This window comes from Melanaphis sacchari, unplaced genomic scaffold (genome assembly GCF_002803265.2).
Source record: "Melanaphis sacchari strain LSU unplaced genomic scaffold, SCAv2.0 Contig20_pilon_pilon, whole genome shotgun sequence".
In the NCBI taxonomy this organism is placed as follows: domain Eukaryota; kingdom Metazoa; phylum Arthropoda; class Insecta; order Hemiptera; family Aphididae; genus Melanaphis; species Melanaphis sacchari.
The window spans coordinates 642,525-658,699 of NW_020271042.1; the positions used below are offsets into that span (position 1 = coordinate 642,525).

General features: G+C 25.3%; 1 protein-coding gene across 1 annotated transcript; it reads left to right on the plus strand.

Moving 5' to 3' along the window:
- The first annotated feature begins 954 nt into the window (after nucleotides 1–954).
- On the plus strand, nucleotides 955–13,391 carry LOC112593587 (troponin C-like). Its single transcript, XM_025338060.1, has 6 exons — nucleotides 955–1,106; nucleotides 1,207–1,279; nucleotides 2,378–2,521; nucleotides 10,271–10,396; nucleotides 10,511–10,642; nucleotides 13,190–13,391. Exons 1-6 carry the CDS (start codon nucleotides 1,104–1,106, stop codon nucleotides 13,213–13,215), a joined length of 504 nt encoding a protein of 167 aa, XP_025193845.1. The 5' UTR covers nucleotides 955–1,103; the 3' UTR covers nucleotides 13,216–13,391.
- Nucleotides 13,392–16,175: the final 2,784 nt, after the last annotated feature.

The following is a 16,175-nucleotide window of genomic DNA, read 5'->3' on the forward strand; positions in this document are numbered from 1 at the left end:
AATAACTTTAGTTTAATTTTTTTAACGGTGTAAGGTTAGATAAAACTTACGTATTATTTGTTCTAAATACTTGTACAAGATAATTGACAAAATGCAATTTAATTTATTCGATTTAATACGTTCAAGTTTTGCATGTATATTAAAATAATTGCATAAAATTGCATTTCAAAATCTCATTGAATTTTACATTTTAAGTATGTATTTATTTAAAAAAGTGTAACCGCTGCTGGGTTACTTTTTTTTCCTGAAATTCATGCCATTTTTATTCATAGTTCATATTCTTATTTAAAATAAAGTGCTACAAATAAACAGATTGTATAGTATATAAAAATTTAAATTTAAAAAATAAAATAATCGTTAACCAACATAATATACATTTAATAAGTATATATTTTTTTAATATTTTAACAAATTGTTTCGTTTGCTTATGTCAAAATTAAAAAAATTAAAACCAAATAAAAAATTTGAATACACACTATTTTAAAATAATATATTTTTCCTATGAGTATAATATAATATAATAATGTTTAAATTAATACTGTAGGTAGTAAAATAATAAAATCAAAACTACCTAATTATATTCCTAGGATTTTGGTTGATATAAATTAATTATCATTAAGTTATTTAAGCTTAGTTTTTTTATAGTATAATAATATCACAATAACATCTGATAATCCTATTTAAACTATAGTAGGTATATTAGAGTGGGATAATTGATATTAAATAACAGCTTCTCAAGAAAGTTATAACATGCAAGTAAATTATATTTCTTATTATTTTTCTTGAACAAAAATACTCTTGATTGGCCTACTAATGAAGTGGCGCACTAATTGGATGTATAAATATATATGTCCCCACTCGCGAAATCAGTGCTAAAAATGTCACGCCGTTCGATTAAAGTGATTGAGTTTTTATTGGCGTCGTGTAATTTAAACGTTTTGAAATACTATAAATAAATCGTCTTAGATTATACAATTGGATATTCGCACATCATTGTTACTTTGAAGCTTTCATCGGATACAGATTCAAACAATATTGGACGTGTCGTCGGACATATTTTCTTATTTTCTTTTACGACAGCAATACAAATATTAACATTAAAAATGGTAAGTCTTTTTAAAATAATATTTAAAATTTTGTGCTTGAAAAAAAAGTTACTCGTCGATGTGTATAATAATGAATTTTTGTGTATTATGTATAATATAGTCGTGGATGGACCCTCCCCCTCCACCCATCGAACACACGGAAAGCATAACGTTGAGTAAAGATCAATTAAAAGGTAACAAAAATGGATATTAACAGAGTTCGGGACTTCGAGCATTTGCTTATTTTTTTGCTTTAACATAAAATCTAGCAGAGCACTAGGGAAACTCATATCATATTACAATGATTCAAAATATGAAATTTGAAAGTGCTTTTTTGATGATTTTTTAGACAAATTATTTTATTCTTGTTTTTTTTTTTTGACAATTTTTGTTTTTTTACATATCTCTGCTTAATTATAACATGGGCCATACTTACGAAAATTTAAAATTATTGGTTATTGTTGATTTTATTTTTGTGTATTTGCAGTAAAAGTAGGAGTTAAAAATAATTTTTCTATTTAACTTAAGAAAACATTTGATTTTCAACATAATAAAGAAAGTAAGAAACATATAAAAAAACATTTTCAGCAGTTATTCTTATATAAATTGAAACTTATTTTTAAAAAATCTATAAGAACTAAGAAGTATAAAATTAAGTTAATGATTCATAAATACTGAAAAAGAGCAAAATATTTTAAATTTCTAAAAATAACATTTTTTCTTATGTTTTTAAATGTTAAAGTTAAATGGTGTCACAGAAAAAAATAAAATTGTGTTTATTATTTTTGTTGAGCTTTTTTTCCTTTTTTTCCTTATTTTAATATTTTTAAATGCTTATTTGAGTGTTTATAATACAGTATTCAAGCGCTTTTGTAAGCTCTTGTTTAGACAATTATAAATGCTTTAGTGTTCATATCTGAGTGTTACTGCTGGGTGATTTCTCTCTTCTCGTCTCCATGTCTTACAGTTTATATATTATTTTTTTTTTGCACATATGTTTATTTTAAACACCATTACATATTGTATATAAAGTACTACTGTTGGGTAGTTCCTTAGAATCATGTCAACTCACGTTAAAATTATAAATACCGCATATATGCCTATTGTAAATAACCTTACAGATTGTATATTTTCAAATAAATGTTAAAAAAAAAAAAAAAAAAAACATATTGTATATAATCCAACAAATATTAAAATAAAAAAAAAAAAATAAATAAATAAATGCTTTAAATCTCGAAAGCTGGACTTATTAATCTTATCGTGGAATTTTAATAACGTTTTATTGTATTAAGTTTTAAGAAAGGCATTTGACACATTTGACACGGAGAAAAAAGGCAAAATTACGTGCGCCAACATCAATATTATTTTAGATATGTTGGGCCATGCTACCGACAGTGCAACTGTTATGAACATCGTATCCGAAATCGACCACCAAGGTAAGATTAAGAGGCGCGCCGGCTAATTTATTAGTTTGTGATTGATTTTGCACATTGTTCTAATTATAATACATTATATTGTGTAAAAGAAAACCAATTTTCATCTTATTCAATTAAATCAGTTGCATAATATTTTATTATATATATATCTAATAATGCAAGGATACAGACCTTCAGATCATTGTATATCATAATAGCCTAATAATCGCAATACACGCAAAGGGCCTTCCAACGAATGTGCTAAATACAAGTACCGTATATGAATATGATAAAATATTTGTATGTGCTATAATTTTTCAAATTTCTTTCAATTTTTTTTCAAATTTGCGTTTAAATTTATGCATATTTATTGATATTTTTTAATTAATTGTTAAATAATATGAAATTAAACGTTTCACTAAAAAACGCAGTCAAATAAATTATTATCGAACGGTTCTTTGAAATTATAATACAAGCTTTATGCGATATTGTTTTGACTTTTTTTTAAACATTTTCTACTAAATCGTACAAAATAGCCATACGTATATGCTTTTGAATTGGTATTTATCCGTTTCCTAGAAAAATTAATGCACTTCAAGCGCTACTATTATTAAGTGTATTTCCTATCGAGTGTACTAATTTCATAATCATAATCCAAAACAGTTATTGAGAAACAAATTACGTTTCATGTTTATTTAAAAGCACTAATACAATACAATGTATTGTATAAAAAAAAGGTCTCAAACATCGATGTAATTAAGGTGATTCTTAACTTACTGTCCTAATGCATATTAATCACAACTGTTTTTGGACAATCTTTTATATACATACTGAACAGAACAATTTAACCAACGTTGCCACTTAAAAGCGTTATTATTTAAATGAATAACTATAATCATTTAAGATTAAATATTTCAGTATTGTTTTTAGTACTGGTTTACGGTAAACATAAAACAATATAGCATAATAATGAAGCATACATTTTTCTATTTATTTTTATCACCTGATGAAATCGATGATTCGCCCACTCGATTGGCGCCCACATTTTTTTACTTTTTATTAATGCCTGTATAAAAAAAAAAATCAATATACAAATAATTGTGATGCAATGTACTGTATGATAAACAGTATATTACTTAATAAATGTACATGGTTATTTAGTATTTAACTATTTGAAAGTTCAAGTTTTCAATGTTTCTTTTTTATAAAATAAACTTTATTATGTATATAAATTTACCACCTGCTTATCATACAACTTATAAACAAGTAGTAATCGTTTATTTAATTTACGCATGAACAACTATATAATACGAATTATTTAAGTAATTTTGATATATTTTTTTATAAATACCACTTTATAATTTATTCAACGCGTACGATACCAACTAATAAATTATTATACCTACATCGATAATTATACAACGCATCCAGTCCAATGTACAGATTACTATAATCCTTTAACGTTCTTCGTGATTGAACCGATGACCCTAAATGAGCACTCTATTTGCGTACTATTTATATGAATATAATTTCTAGTGGGAAGTGCGTATATGACGTACCTATTCAACGTCTGAAATAATAATTTGGTTAATCCGATGAAAATTTTTAATACATCTTATCCTTTATATGATATTGCTTTGGGTATAAGTATGCACGCCTACATGCAAATAATAAATATTTAGTTTTACTTTACGTGTTGCTCAATAAAATATATACACGTATAAAAAATTTCATAAATTAATTAATACTTGTGTGTCCTATTGTTTCGAAAACGGTCGAGAATTATAAAGCGCTATCGATAGAAAGTGTTTTGTAGCGAATTTCAAACAATGTAGGCACAAACAAAACCTTAGGATTTAGTTTTTTTTTATGAAATAAAACAGTTGACTTGTATAATAGTCATGTTCTTTTTTTCGCTCTTACCTTACTACTGTATAAATAATATACAATACTACATTTAACATTTAATATTAAAGTAGATCACAAGTATGGTAGGTACTTAGTTGTTAAAGTTTTTTTCTTATGAATTTCAAGTATATCATAATGAACAAAAAATTTAAATAATGTACAATTTATGAATATCATATTTTTATTTAGGTACATTTCTAACGCATTTATTAGGCGTATCTTAATTTCTACAATAACAAATAATTTAGTCGAGTTCAAATAGTAGTTTTTAAGGTACCTAGATAAAAAAAAAAAGTACTATAATAACAATATAATACGCTCTCTCACCAATATATTTATATGGTAATCGATTTATGAAATATGTACTTTAAAAATACCTATAATAAAAACAGGAAATTCAATATTATTACATATTATATCAAAATGGTTCTTGTATTAAAATGTACATTTCTTATTTAATTCAAAACATAGAAAATAAAAGTAATACGAAAGTAGTACTATTTTAACGATAAAAATGTAAATTTAAGTTATATTTAATTAATTATAAACGCTTACAACTTAAAAAATAATACAATATAGTAAATAATTTTGCTTAATATAAACATTTTATTTTATTTTATAATACACATATTATACACAATACAATTATTATAATCATTTCCAAAATTTAAAATTAAACTAATTTTTAAGACACGTGATTTTTATAAAATCAATTAAAATTATTTCGTTGTTCAGTTAATGGGAGTTTTGTTTTAAATGTTGTAATATATTGTACATACGGAAAAATATACAAAAATCAATGAGTATCTTCTTTAAATGGTTTTTTTAAAATGTTTAAATGTATATTAAAGTTTTAATTTATTAAAGTTGGTTCTTCACAAACTATACGGAAAAGTAAATTAATTAATATCATTCAGTATCTTCAACAACGATGTAACTTTACTTAGTCATTTTCCTGCCCATATTATATAATTTCGGTCCACAAATTTAAGCTACATATATTATCATCGCTTTATGCATATGATTTTATTTTTGTTTATAGATCAAACACTACAACTTTGACTTCATAAGTTATAAGCTATGTTTTTCACAAATTTTTTACTATCATATTATTCTTTTCAATACTCGAAATGTGAACAATTAGCAATGTTTGTTTTTTAAGTATAATATATCGTATTATGATTGTTTTATAGGTTTAGTTTTTAACTTAACAAGATAAACTGTATATAAATGGCAGTTTCTCAAAATAACGTGTTTGATTGTACGATACGTTAAATTTTTAATTTATTTTATAATGTATTATTATTTTTAATTCAAGATTTTTCCATTCATGTATTATGCTTTTATTTATCTTCAGTTTAGATGAATTAGTTCGCCCGTTAATGTGTCTGTTGCATTTAATTTAAATTGTGTAGTAAATTATTTCATATAATAATATTGCTTAAGTTATCTTTAAAAGAAGTATTTTGTTTATTTTTAATTCTATAATACAACCCGTTTTGCTTCTTAATCTGCTCATAATATTGTTTTGTCTATTATTTCGTTCATATAATACGCGTATATAAGACACGATTTAAAATATTCACACAAACTAATTAAATAGTGAGTAGTGACACATGTTATAGCATGTATAAAACCCAAATCTATATAAAATGCTTTGGAATTAATGCTAAGATTTTCGTTTTTGTTTTACAGAGAAAATTTGCTTGTCGAAAAAGATAAGCCATTTAAAAATTACTATATGTTATAGATATTATTATTATTACTAACTATGGCTAGTTCATGATGAAATCGTTGTATTTGAAAGGAAGGCCGACTGGGCAATGTATGAAGGTTTAGGCTTCTGTATAATATTATATTATGTAGTCTAAATTTATGAAGCAAGACTTATAATAGAAAAATATTTAGATTTATTAATAGGACGTAGTTTACAGAGAGTTTGTATTTAAGCAATTTATCACAAAATAAGAAATAATGTCAACCTAAATTAAACAATTAAAAATAACAAGATCTATACTATAGATTAATAATTTAAATAATATTGTGATATGTATCGTTATTTATTTATAAATATCATGTTCTTTAATTGGCCTACAATCAGATTACTCACTATAATATGTGTATAATATTTAAATAAAACATTCAAACGAGTATCGTGTTTTGGATTAATTTAAAATTTAAAAACTTTATTAATTGATTGGTGTCATGAAAGCGTGGCAAACATTGTATTTAATAACTCTAAAACACGAATTTCAAATTTTTATTTCATTAATATATTAATTAAATAATATATTTAAGTGTTAAATATTAACAGTGAAGAGACTATCTATGTAGTCTAATCTTTTTTTTAAATTCAACCATATATAAATCTTTATAATTAAAATCAGTGGCGTATTTTCAATAATTTCTTGGAAGGGGGGGGGGGGGGGGCAAGATTTAAAAAAAATTATATGATAAAGTTTATTTATAGAGCTAGAATTTTAATGCAAGGGCGTTTTTTTTTTCTGATGTTTCGAAACGTTAGTTCATAAGTATAAAATGTGTTTTGGGTGATAATTATATTAAAGTAATTTTTTTTTTTTGCTTTTTTTGATTAAATCAACCTTAAAGCATTTATAGGGCATTTTTTGACGATTTTAGTGCATTTTCTTAGTTTTTAGAATATTTTTCACAATTTATTCACAAAATAAATGAAAATTGTTACAATTAACAAGATGAACTTCCGACGAACTACCAACGCTAAAAATAATAATAAATTATATGACACGACAAGTTATCGTCGATGGCAAATATTTTATCATAGATATACCTACCTTACCACTAATGATAAAGAAATAACAGAAGACTATTAACAACGTACAATACTATTAAAAATTAAAAATACACTTCTGTTGTATTATTTTTAAATTTTTTTCCAATTTTTAAGCTATAATGAATATATTTAAATACATTTTTATAGTGCATTTATTAAGTTCTTTAAGTCAATTTTGCATTTTTTTCGGGGCATTTTTTGAGATGTTTTAGGGCGTTAAAATTCCAGCCCTATTTATTTTAAACAAGGAATAAAGAGATAAAATAAATACAAACATTATTATTTTATAACTGAAAAAAAAATTGTCACAATTTTAGTAAAATTAATTTTTAGTTTAGGATTATCAGTACAATAATTTGTCAAATAAAAAAATTAATTATAATGTCATTTTTTAGTATATATTATTTTTCCATTTTCAATTTTATATTAAAAAAGGTAAACGTGTTTTCTTTTTTACAAGTTCTTTAATTATTTCTGTTGGTGTAATTTTATCTTAAGAATTTATGGATAACATAGCTAACCTGTCTAGTCTTCCCTAAATTAAAAAGATTATAGATACTCCACACCAAAATAACTCAACTATCTTAGAAAGTTATACAGACTGTATGTCTATATCGCTCAATTATCAGAAAACCCGTAATAAAATATTGATTTAACACGTTCAATACCATGGCCTTTTTGCCGTGCCGTTACCGTGCCGCCGCAACAAATTTCCGCCCGGTCGACTACGTGTCGACACCGGTCACTGGACACCGGAACTCCACTATTATGATTTTTATGGATTGTTGACAATGTTTTTATAATTTATTTATTAAAAACTCCGAATACACATACTGGTTAGGTATTTTCTTATAATTTATAAATAATATTTTAATTAAAAACTTCTACAACGTGTTGGTGTATAGATACATGTTTTTTTTGTTCTGGGGAGGGGTTGAACCCGGGACCCCCCCTCTCCCGTAAATTTGCCACTGGTTATAATATAGTTTGTATGTTACATACAATACAGACAATTTATTATTATAACAATATATTATAAAAATGGGTTCTAGAGCGCTAAAGAAAATACAAAATTTTTAATCTGATATACAACAAATATAAATAAACTAATATTTTATGAATGAAAAAAACTAAATACAAACATATTTTTAAACGCGTATTTTGTGTACCATATCAAATAGCATATCCGATCACAGTTTGTTATAAGTCATGAGTTAAGTTTATATTTTTAATTTTTAGCGTATTATTTTGCATATCATTGATTTCTTATACCACGTATTTTGTAGTTTTTCAATATTATGAATATAAATTCATAACCCCGTTAATTAAAAATAAAAAGTGTAAACAGCATGGTACATTAAACGTGCTATACTCATTTTCTTTTCAATTTTGGTACTTCATATTTTTTTTTAAATTGCATATCATATTTTTAATCTTAAATTCACATTCAAACAAAATACTTTTATCTGAAATATTGATATAAATCAACTATGTAGAAAAAAATAACACAGTAACTGGCTGATAAAATGAATTTAATAGAACACTATTGTGTTATAAAAATGCATAATACCATAAAATATTCCCATCGTATCAAATATATTAAGTCATGATATAAGTAAATTTTTTTTCTACTTACTAATTATACCACTGTATCATATTACTATGTAATACTTTGACATTGTATTAGAAAATATATATAAACATTAAAATGACTGCAATTTTACAAACAGTAAGTGCATAATATTTAATTACAAGTTATGGGATATTTTCATGTGAATTCTTATGCACTTTACGTTATACTTGAAAAAATAATATTAATACTAACATAATTTTAGATTTATTTTTTAAATTTAATTTGCTAATGACTTTTATTGTTATACTAACTAATTTTATACGTTTCAACAAAATAGCTCAAATGTTCATCTAAATTTTTTTAAATAAATAACTATGTATGTTTATTGTTACTCTTTCATTATACTTTGTAAATTTACAATCAAAAAAACTAATTATAATAATTATTAAATTTTTTTTTTTTTTTTTTTAATAATAATATCATTTGTTACAAACTATAAAATATAAATATTTATAAATTATACACATTAGTATTTAATTTTAAATAAAGTAAATGATATTTTTACAATAACATAATAGGTAAATGTCAATCTGTTATTTTCGTCTAAACTCTAACGCTTTGGAGCTTCTAAAATATGGGTCAAACAAAACTTACCATTATTTATATGTTCGACATAAACAGATATATTCGCGTCATCACGTGTCACAATAAAACAAGACCTCTCAGGCTCTACGATACGAATATTCTCAGTATGAATATGCCATGGAAAAAATATCTGTATATGAGACATTTAATGTGAACACTATTTTCAATATTTTTTTCGTCAATACTAAAAATATTTTCATATTTATGGAATTTTACTTAAAATTATATTTAATAAATTACCACATTACGAAGATTATATCATACCATACATTACAATATGTTGTATAAAATAATATAATTTAGTCTATACGCGTTGGTGTTATTCTTTAAAAAAAAAAAAAAAAATGATTTTTCACAGTGCTATTATATGAATATAAATTTGTTTTTTGAGAATTTTTTCTTCGGGATAGTTTTCAAAAATCTTTACAAAGATTAAAAGATAATACATATTATTAATTAACCTAGCACATTCAGTGAACTATCTCCTACACCGCCACCACAAAAAAGTATTTTGATTTTTATAACGATAGCCATCAAAGTATGTACATTGTAACCATAATATTATTATTTGTTAATAGTACCTATATTATAACGCTTGGTGCTCTAATATAATGCATCCGAAGTATAGCAATTTGCGTATATTTTACAGTCACCATTGTTGGCCGAATTTAGTACAATAGGTGGCCTTGCATGTGGTAAAAATAATATCTTACTGTGCCGAAATCGGTGTAAATTGTCGATTGTTATTTATTTTTACTATTTGTGTCTCAATTTTGTACTTGGGTTTGAGATATTTTATTACTATAATACATATAGTGTTTTCCCCTTAAAGGAACTGGTACATTATCCTTTGATGACTTTTGTACGCTGGCAGCGAGATTTATGACCGAGGAGGAAGAAGACTCCGAAGCAATCAAAACCGAACTCAGAGAAGCTTTTAGGCTATACGACAAAGAAGGTGCGAATAATAAAAATACATACTTGCTAGCTATACAGGAATAGTGAAGGGTTACTATAAACTATTGGAATTGAAAATTTCAATGTCAAATAAAAATTGTTAATTTACATTCAGGAAATGGATATATAACAACTGAAGTACTGAGAGAAATATTGTCTGAACTCGACAACAACATGTCGGATGAAGAACTGGATCAGATGATCGATGAAATTGATGCAGACGGATCCGGTACCGTAGACTTTGACGGTAAGTTGTATATTATTATTTATAAATCCAATAAAGCTTTGTTATAGATCCTAAATAGACAGATATTTTTAAATTATAAATTCTCTCATGATATAAATCATACATCGAAATCTTAATATAATATTATAGCTGTTAGTAATAATATAGGACACCATAACTGTGTGACAAAATATAAGAATCTCGGTATATTATTGTTTTGTTTTAATGTAGTTATGAATTTAAAACAGCTGAAATTTCGTAAAGACATATTATCGAAACGCTTTGAATGGGTTTAACTATAAGAAAAACCGCTGGTTATCATATACGCATTGCTATTGTTAATTTTGACTTATTATGTAGGACAATTGCGCATCGTTCGATTTTTGGGTTAAACATCATTTGCGCATCATCCGTTTAAAAGATCTTACATCATTCACGTATCAATATAATTTAACAACAAAACTAAAAAAAAAGGTATATACCCAAAAATGCTAGTTGTTTTCTAACTTTGATCTTAAAATTCGTACATTTCCAAATTTACTCTAGTAACATCCAATTTTCAAATGCATAGTAAAATGCATGAGACACTTTCGAGACGTACGGTTTTAGAAGACATACGAGGCGTGAGCATTATATTATTATACTGTAATTTTAACTTATGAGTTTTGAGTACATGTAAGAACGAGTCAATTCAAATTTGTTAATTCAAATCGTGGAAAAGCTGGAATAATTTTCTAAAAGTATTTTTATACGGAAAGAAAAAACACTTGTGACATCATATTTATTTTATGTCCGAAATTTTATAATTTTCAATTCATTTTTACACGAATTGATGTAAACGAACTATGACTATAATGTGCCAACAAAAGTGTTCATTTAAATATGTACATTATTTATATGATTATGACTACAATTCAATTTGTTTTTAATTATTTGTTCATATTTATTATATGTGATTTATGAAAATCATTAAATTTTTAATGGAAAATTATTTTTTATATAATTCTATTGTTCAGCACATTGATGCGCAATTGATATGTGATAATTTGGCACAGGTAAACAGACGATGCGCAAATCTCTCAAGTACCAATGTGTACACGTTATTACGTAATTATTTTTAATGCCTCAAGGGATCGAAAAGGTTGGTATGCAAATGACGTCCCCCGTTGCGTTATTATCGACAGTAATCATATCATTGGTTTAGGGACCTGTCAGACGTGGAGTGGAAACGATGATTATTATTATTTAGGTGAATGCTTGATATCAGTGTTGTTATTAAAAAAAAAAAAATAGTTTATCAACGATGATTTCCTGTAGCTTTCGAAACGCCGATAATCATTATACATACACAGTTGTTATTATTGCGATCGATTAATCACGACCATTTCAATCGTATCACAACGGTAACAAGGCAGACCCTGTGGGGTCCAATGTATGTATAATGTTTGTTCGTCCGCATGCACGATGATTAATTTATCGTTTTTTAAAACTAATTCGTGTGTCGGCGACGAAAACGCGGCTTATGCACTGCGGTCGGTAGATAAATAATTATAATTATAACGATATAGTAATTACAGCAGTGATAGTCGAGCAGCAATAATTGAAAGTTAGAGGCAACTGCAGTTACAGCAGAGGCTACTCACGGATGTACACCATCGTATACGATGGTTGTCATAAACAAAGTGGCGTGAAGTGAATGCAAATGTGACGAAGATAAAATACGTTATTACTATTATTAAAATTCTTCATCGACCCGACGTCGATTCGGACGTTCATTGCGCGAAAAATGGTATAGGTCTTTGCCGCGCTGTGGCGTAACGTTTTATTGACAAGCTCCGTCACCAATCAAACGTGTAAATTATTAGTTTCTAAAAGCGACCCCTCTCAATACGAAAAAAATTCCCCCCCCCCCCCCCGACGACTACAATTGCTTGTATACAAGTGCACCCGGGGCCTCGCAATGAAACATTAACTATACTTAGATACGCACTAATCTCGTAAAAATAAAATTTAAATCATTTCGAATAAGATCAGTTCAACTATCTCTCCCATAAAGAAATAATAAGTATATACCTATAAATCATTATATAGTTGATCATACCATTCATACCTATAATAAGATAATAATGATTCGATTGCGCAAAACAGTTAAAAAACCTCAGCGAACGAATTTGTTTTATTTTTGGTAGCTTGTTCCGTTTAGTTTTCTGTATAATTTGTTAGTCTGGAGTTGTTTTACGCAAACGGTTCTTAAATTCGTAATTGTGCTAGATTTTTTTTTTAATGGTAAGTTGTGTTTACAACTTTCCCGTGTCATGTGTAATTTTTTCCCCGGGACATTTTACTTCGAGGTATCAACTGTTTCGGAAGAATTCATATAATATTGAAATTATGTCTACTCTAAGTCGGGCTGATCCTCAAAACAATCCTTTTAGTTTAAACAGTGTAATATTTTTATGTATGACAGTTAATTGAATAATTGATGTGAAAATGCTTGCACATATAGTGTCTAGCATTAATTACTTAAAGTAGTAAATTGTAATAGAATAAACTTTTCTTTTTTTTCAGAATTCATGGAAGTAATGACTGGTTAATGTGAAAATTTCATAAGAGTAATCAATACTATACAATCAAACAAATACAGTACTTTGAAAAAGCAACGTTTTACAATGTTTTCTTATTTTTTTTTTTTTTTTTTTTTTATGTACATTTTTTCAATTTGTATAGACAAATGTGTTAAATACTTAACAAAATACAGGATCTCCGGCTGATTTAATGCATTAATTTAGAGTAATAATATAAACACCCATTATCATTAAAATATTATATTCTATCAAATTGATTAGTTATTTTTTTTCCATAAACCATATATTTTCAATCGTCATTTATAAATATACGTATTTATTTTAAGTAGGAGGTACATTAAATATATCTATGAAAATACTATAACACGTAATTGGATACATTCTCACATAGTAATTTTTTATTTGAAAAAATTAAACCTTGCATTTGTCCAAAATAATTGTAACAATGCAATTCATATTTTATAATAAAAGTAATAATAATCAGCATCTTATCTTAGGTTATCAAAAAATAATATTATGTCTACTAAATAATGATTTTTCACCATTTATATAATACACTAGCTGACCCAGCCACGCGTTGCTGTAAATAAAAATATAACGTTATTAGTATATATAAGTATATTTATTAGATAATTATAATACCATTACAAATATGATATTAACAGAAAAATATAATATTATTTTTTGAATAAAATAAATACTAAAGTTGAGTATATTTTATAGTACTCTTGGTTTGTAATATTTTTTAAATTAAAATAATAAATGTAAAGTTACGTATTATACAGTTTGTATGTAGCTATCAAAATGAGGTAAGTATAAGCTCGGTCAATTCAATTTATTTAATTGCTTCGTAAATACCTACATCAAATTAAATGCATAATTACTCAGATTATCTTAAGGCTTATACTTAATACTTAAAGCAGTTACTTAAGAGAAATTTTAAATCGTATTATACATTGAAATATAAACAATATGTACTTAAAACAGTTAAAGCGATAACATTAAAAATATGTAATTAGAGCAAAAAAAACCTGATCAGATTACGTATAATACATTATTTTTTGCACGATATCTACTTTTCATAATAATTACTAAGAAAATAATTTATTATTATAATGTCAAACCAGAGAATAACCAAAACAAAATTAATAATTGAATTATTTAAAATATTATATTATTAAATAGATACATTATAAATGGAAGTACTGGTGGCCGCTGATCGGTAAGTAAAATTAAATGGTAATTTAAGTTTACGCCTGAAAAAGATTTTTTCTTAATCTCACGTACCAGGGCTAAAAACGGGTTAGGAGAAATTTTTTTTTTAATAAAAGTGACTAGTTTAAATTTTGCAGTAATATTTTGTGGTATTAAATACGGTTTAAAAACCCATTATTATAATGTTGGTTAATGGTTACTCAGCCATCCAGGTCATAAGCACAACCCCAAAGTAGTCTGATTCCATAAATTTGTATCTATATACTATGGTTGTATTGAGTAGTATAATTTAAACACGATCCAAACATGTTTAAACAACAATAATCCAAATGCACTTATAGATTTTCATTAAAATAATAATCGTAGACAGTGTTATATTCCAGTTTTGAAAATGTTAAAATAATAAAAATTATAACACATTGAACTGGATATATTTTATGTATTAATTTATTTCACCTTTATTTGCTATAAAAATCTTTGAGATAATTCATAATAATTATGGTCAACAAATTTCAAACAATAAGTAAAATATTTTAGAATCACAACATAATGTAAATTAATGTACATATGGTTTTGGTTTAGTTTCAGAGTGGCCTAGCAAAACTTTACTTTTTAGATTCTGAGTGGAGTGATGAATGTATTGATTTTATTATGACATTTTTTTTTTCATATCAATACACAAAAAGTTGTAGATAAAATACTTTATTTTTCAAAAATTAAGCTGGTTTTGGATATAAAAGTAATTCAAAATGTCATGGATCATTAATATGTGAAAATAAGTAGTTAATAATATATGATATAAATACAACAATAACCATTTGTTTAATTTTTTAACGTAAATTCCCAGTAATTGACGTAAAAATCTACTAATATAAATTAAAAATGGGTATTAACGATATTTACCGGTAAATTACGTAAATTATTATTTCTCGTCATTTACCGTAACATATATAATATATAAATATATACATAAATATGGTGTTAGATTTTTTTGAATTATTAGTGGATTTTTAGAAATTGTATAATCGTTTCTTTGCTTATCAAATTCTACAAAATATGAATAATCTAAAGTAAATCCGTTTTTAACGCATGATATTTTTATAATTTACATTATATTTATGAACAGAATTGTATACGGTAATATAATAATTTTATCATTAAACTACTATGATATAACTTCATTTTATCACTTGAAAATAATATTTCTATTGTTTTTGAAACTTAAAAAAATCCGTTTATTTATTTTGTTTACTATTGGCACTGACTATTTTTGTTTAAATTGCAACTTCATTTTTAATTTTGTCGTTTACATAATTTTTTTATCTGTTGTGAACGTTTGTTTATTTGTCTAATTTATCATGCATTTACTATTTTATTTTATAATATTATGCAATTTATTTTACGATCGTTACTATCTTTTATCATTCGCCACGTTAAAATCTTATGGAAATTCGTTTAATAATTTAACTTGGTATCTGTAATAAAAGTATTATGTAACTGTTATTTATCGTTTAACAGACGTTTAATTTGTTTTAAATTATAATTTTTACATACAACTTTTGTAGTAGCCCGCCCAATAATTTAAAAACAAAGAAGCAATTATCCTCATTTTATATTTCAATTATTTATGAAATAAATATAGTATATCAGATTGGTACACATTTTACCCAATACGCTTTTCAATATATCTATGCATACATATTTTGTATTTTCGCTTAGCTATTAATTTAGAAAGAAATGATATCAATATCGTT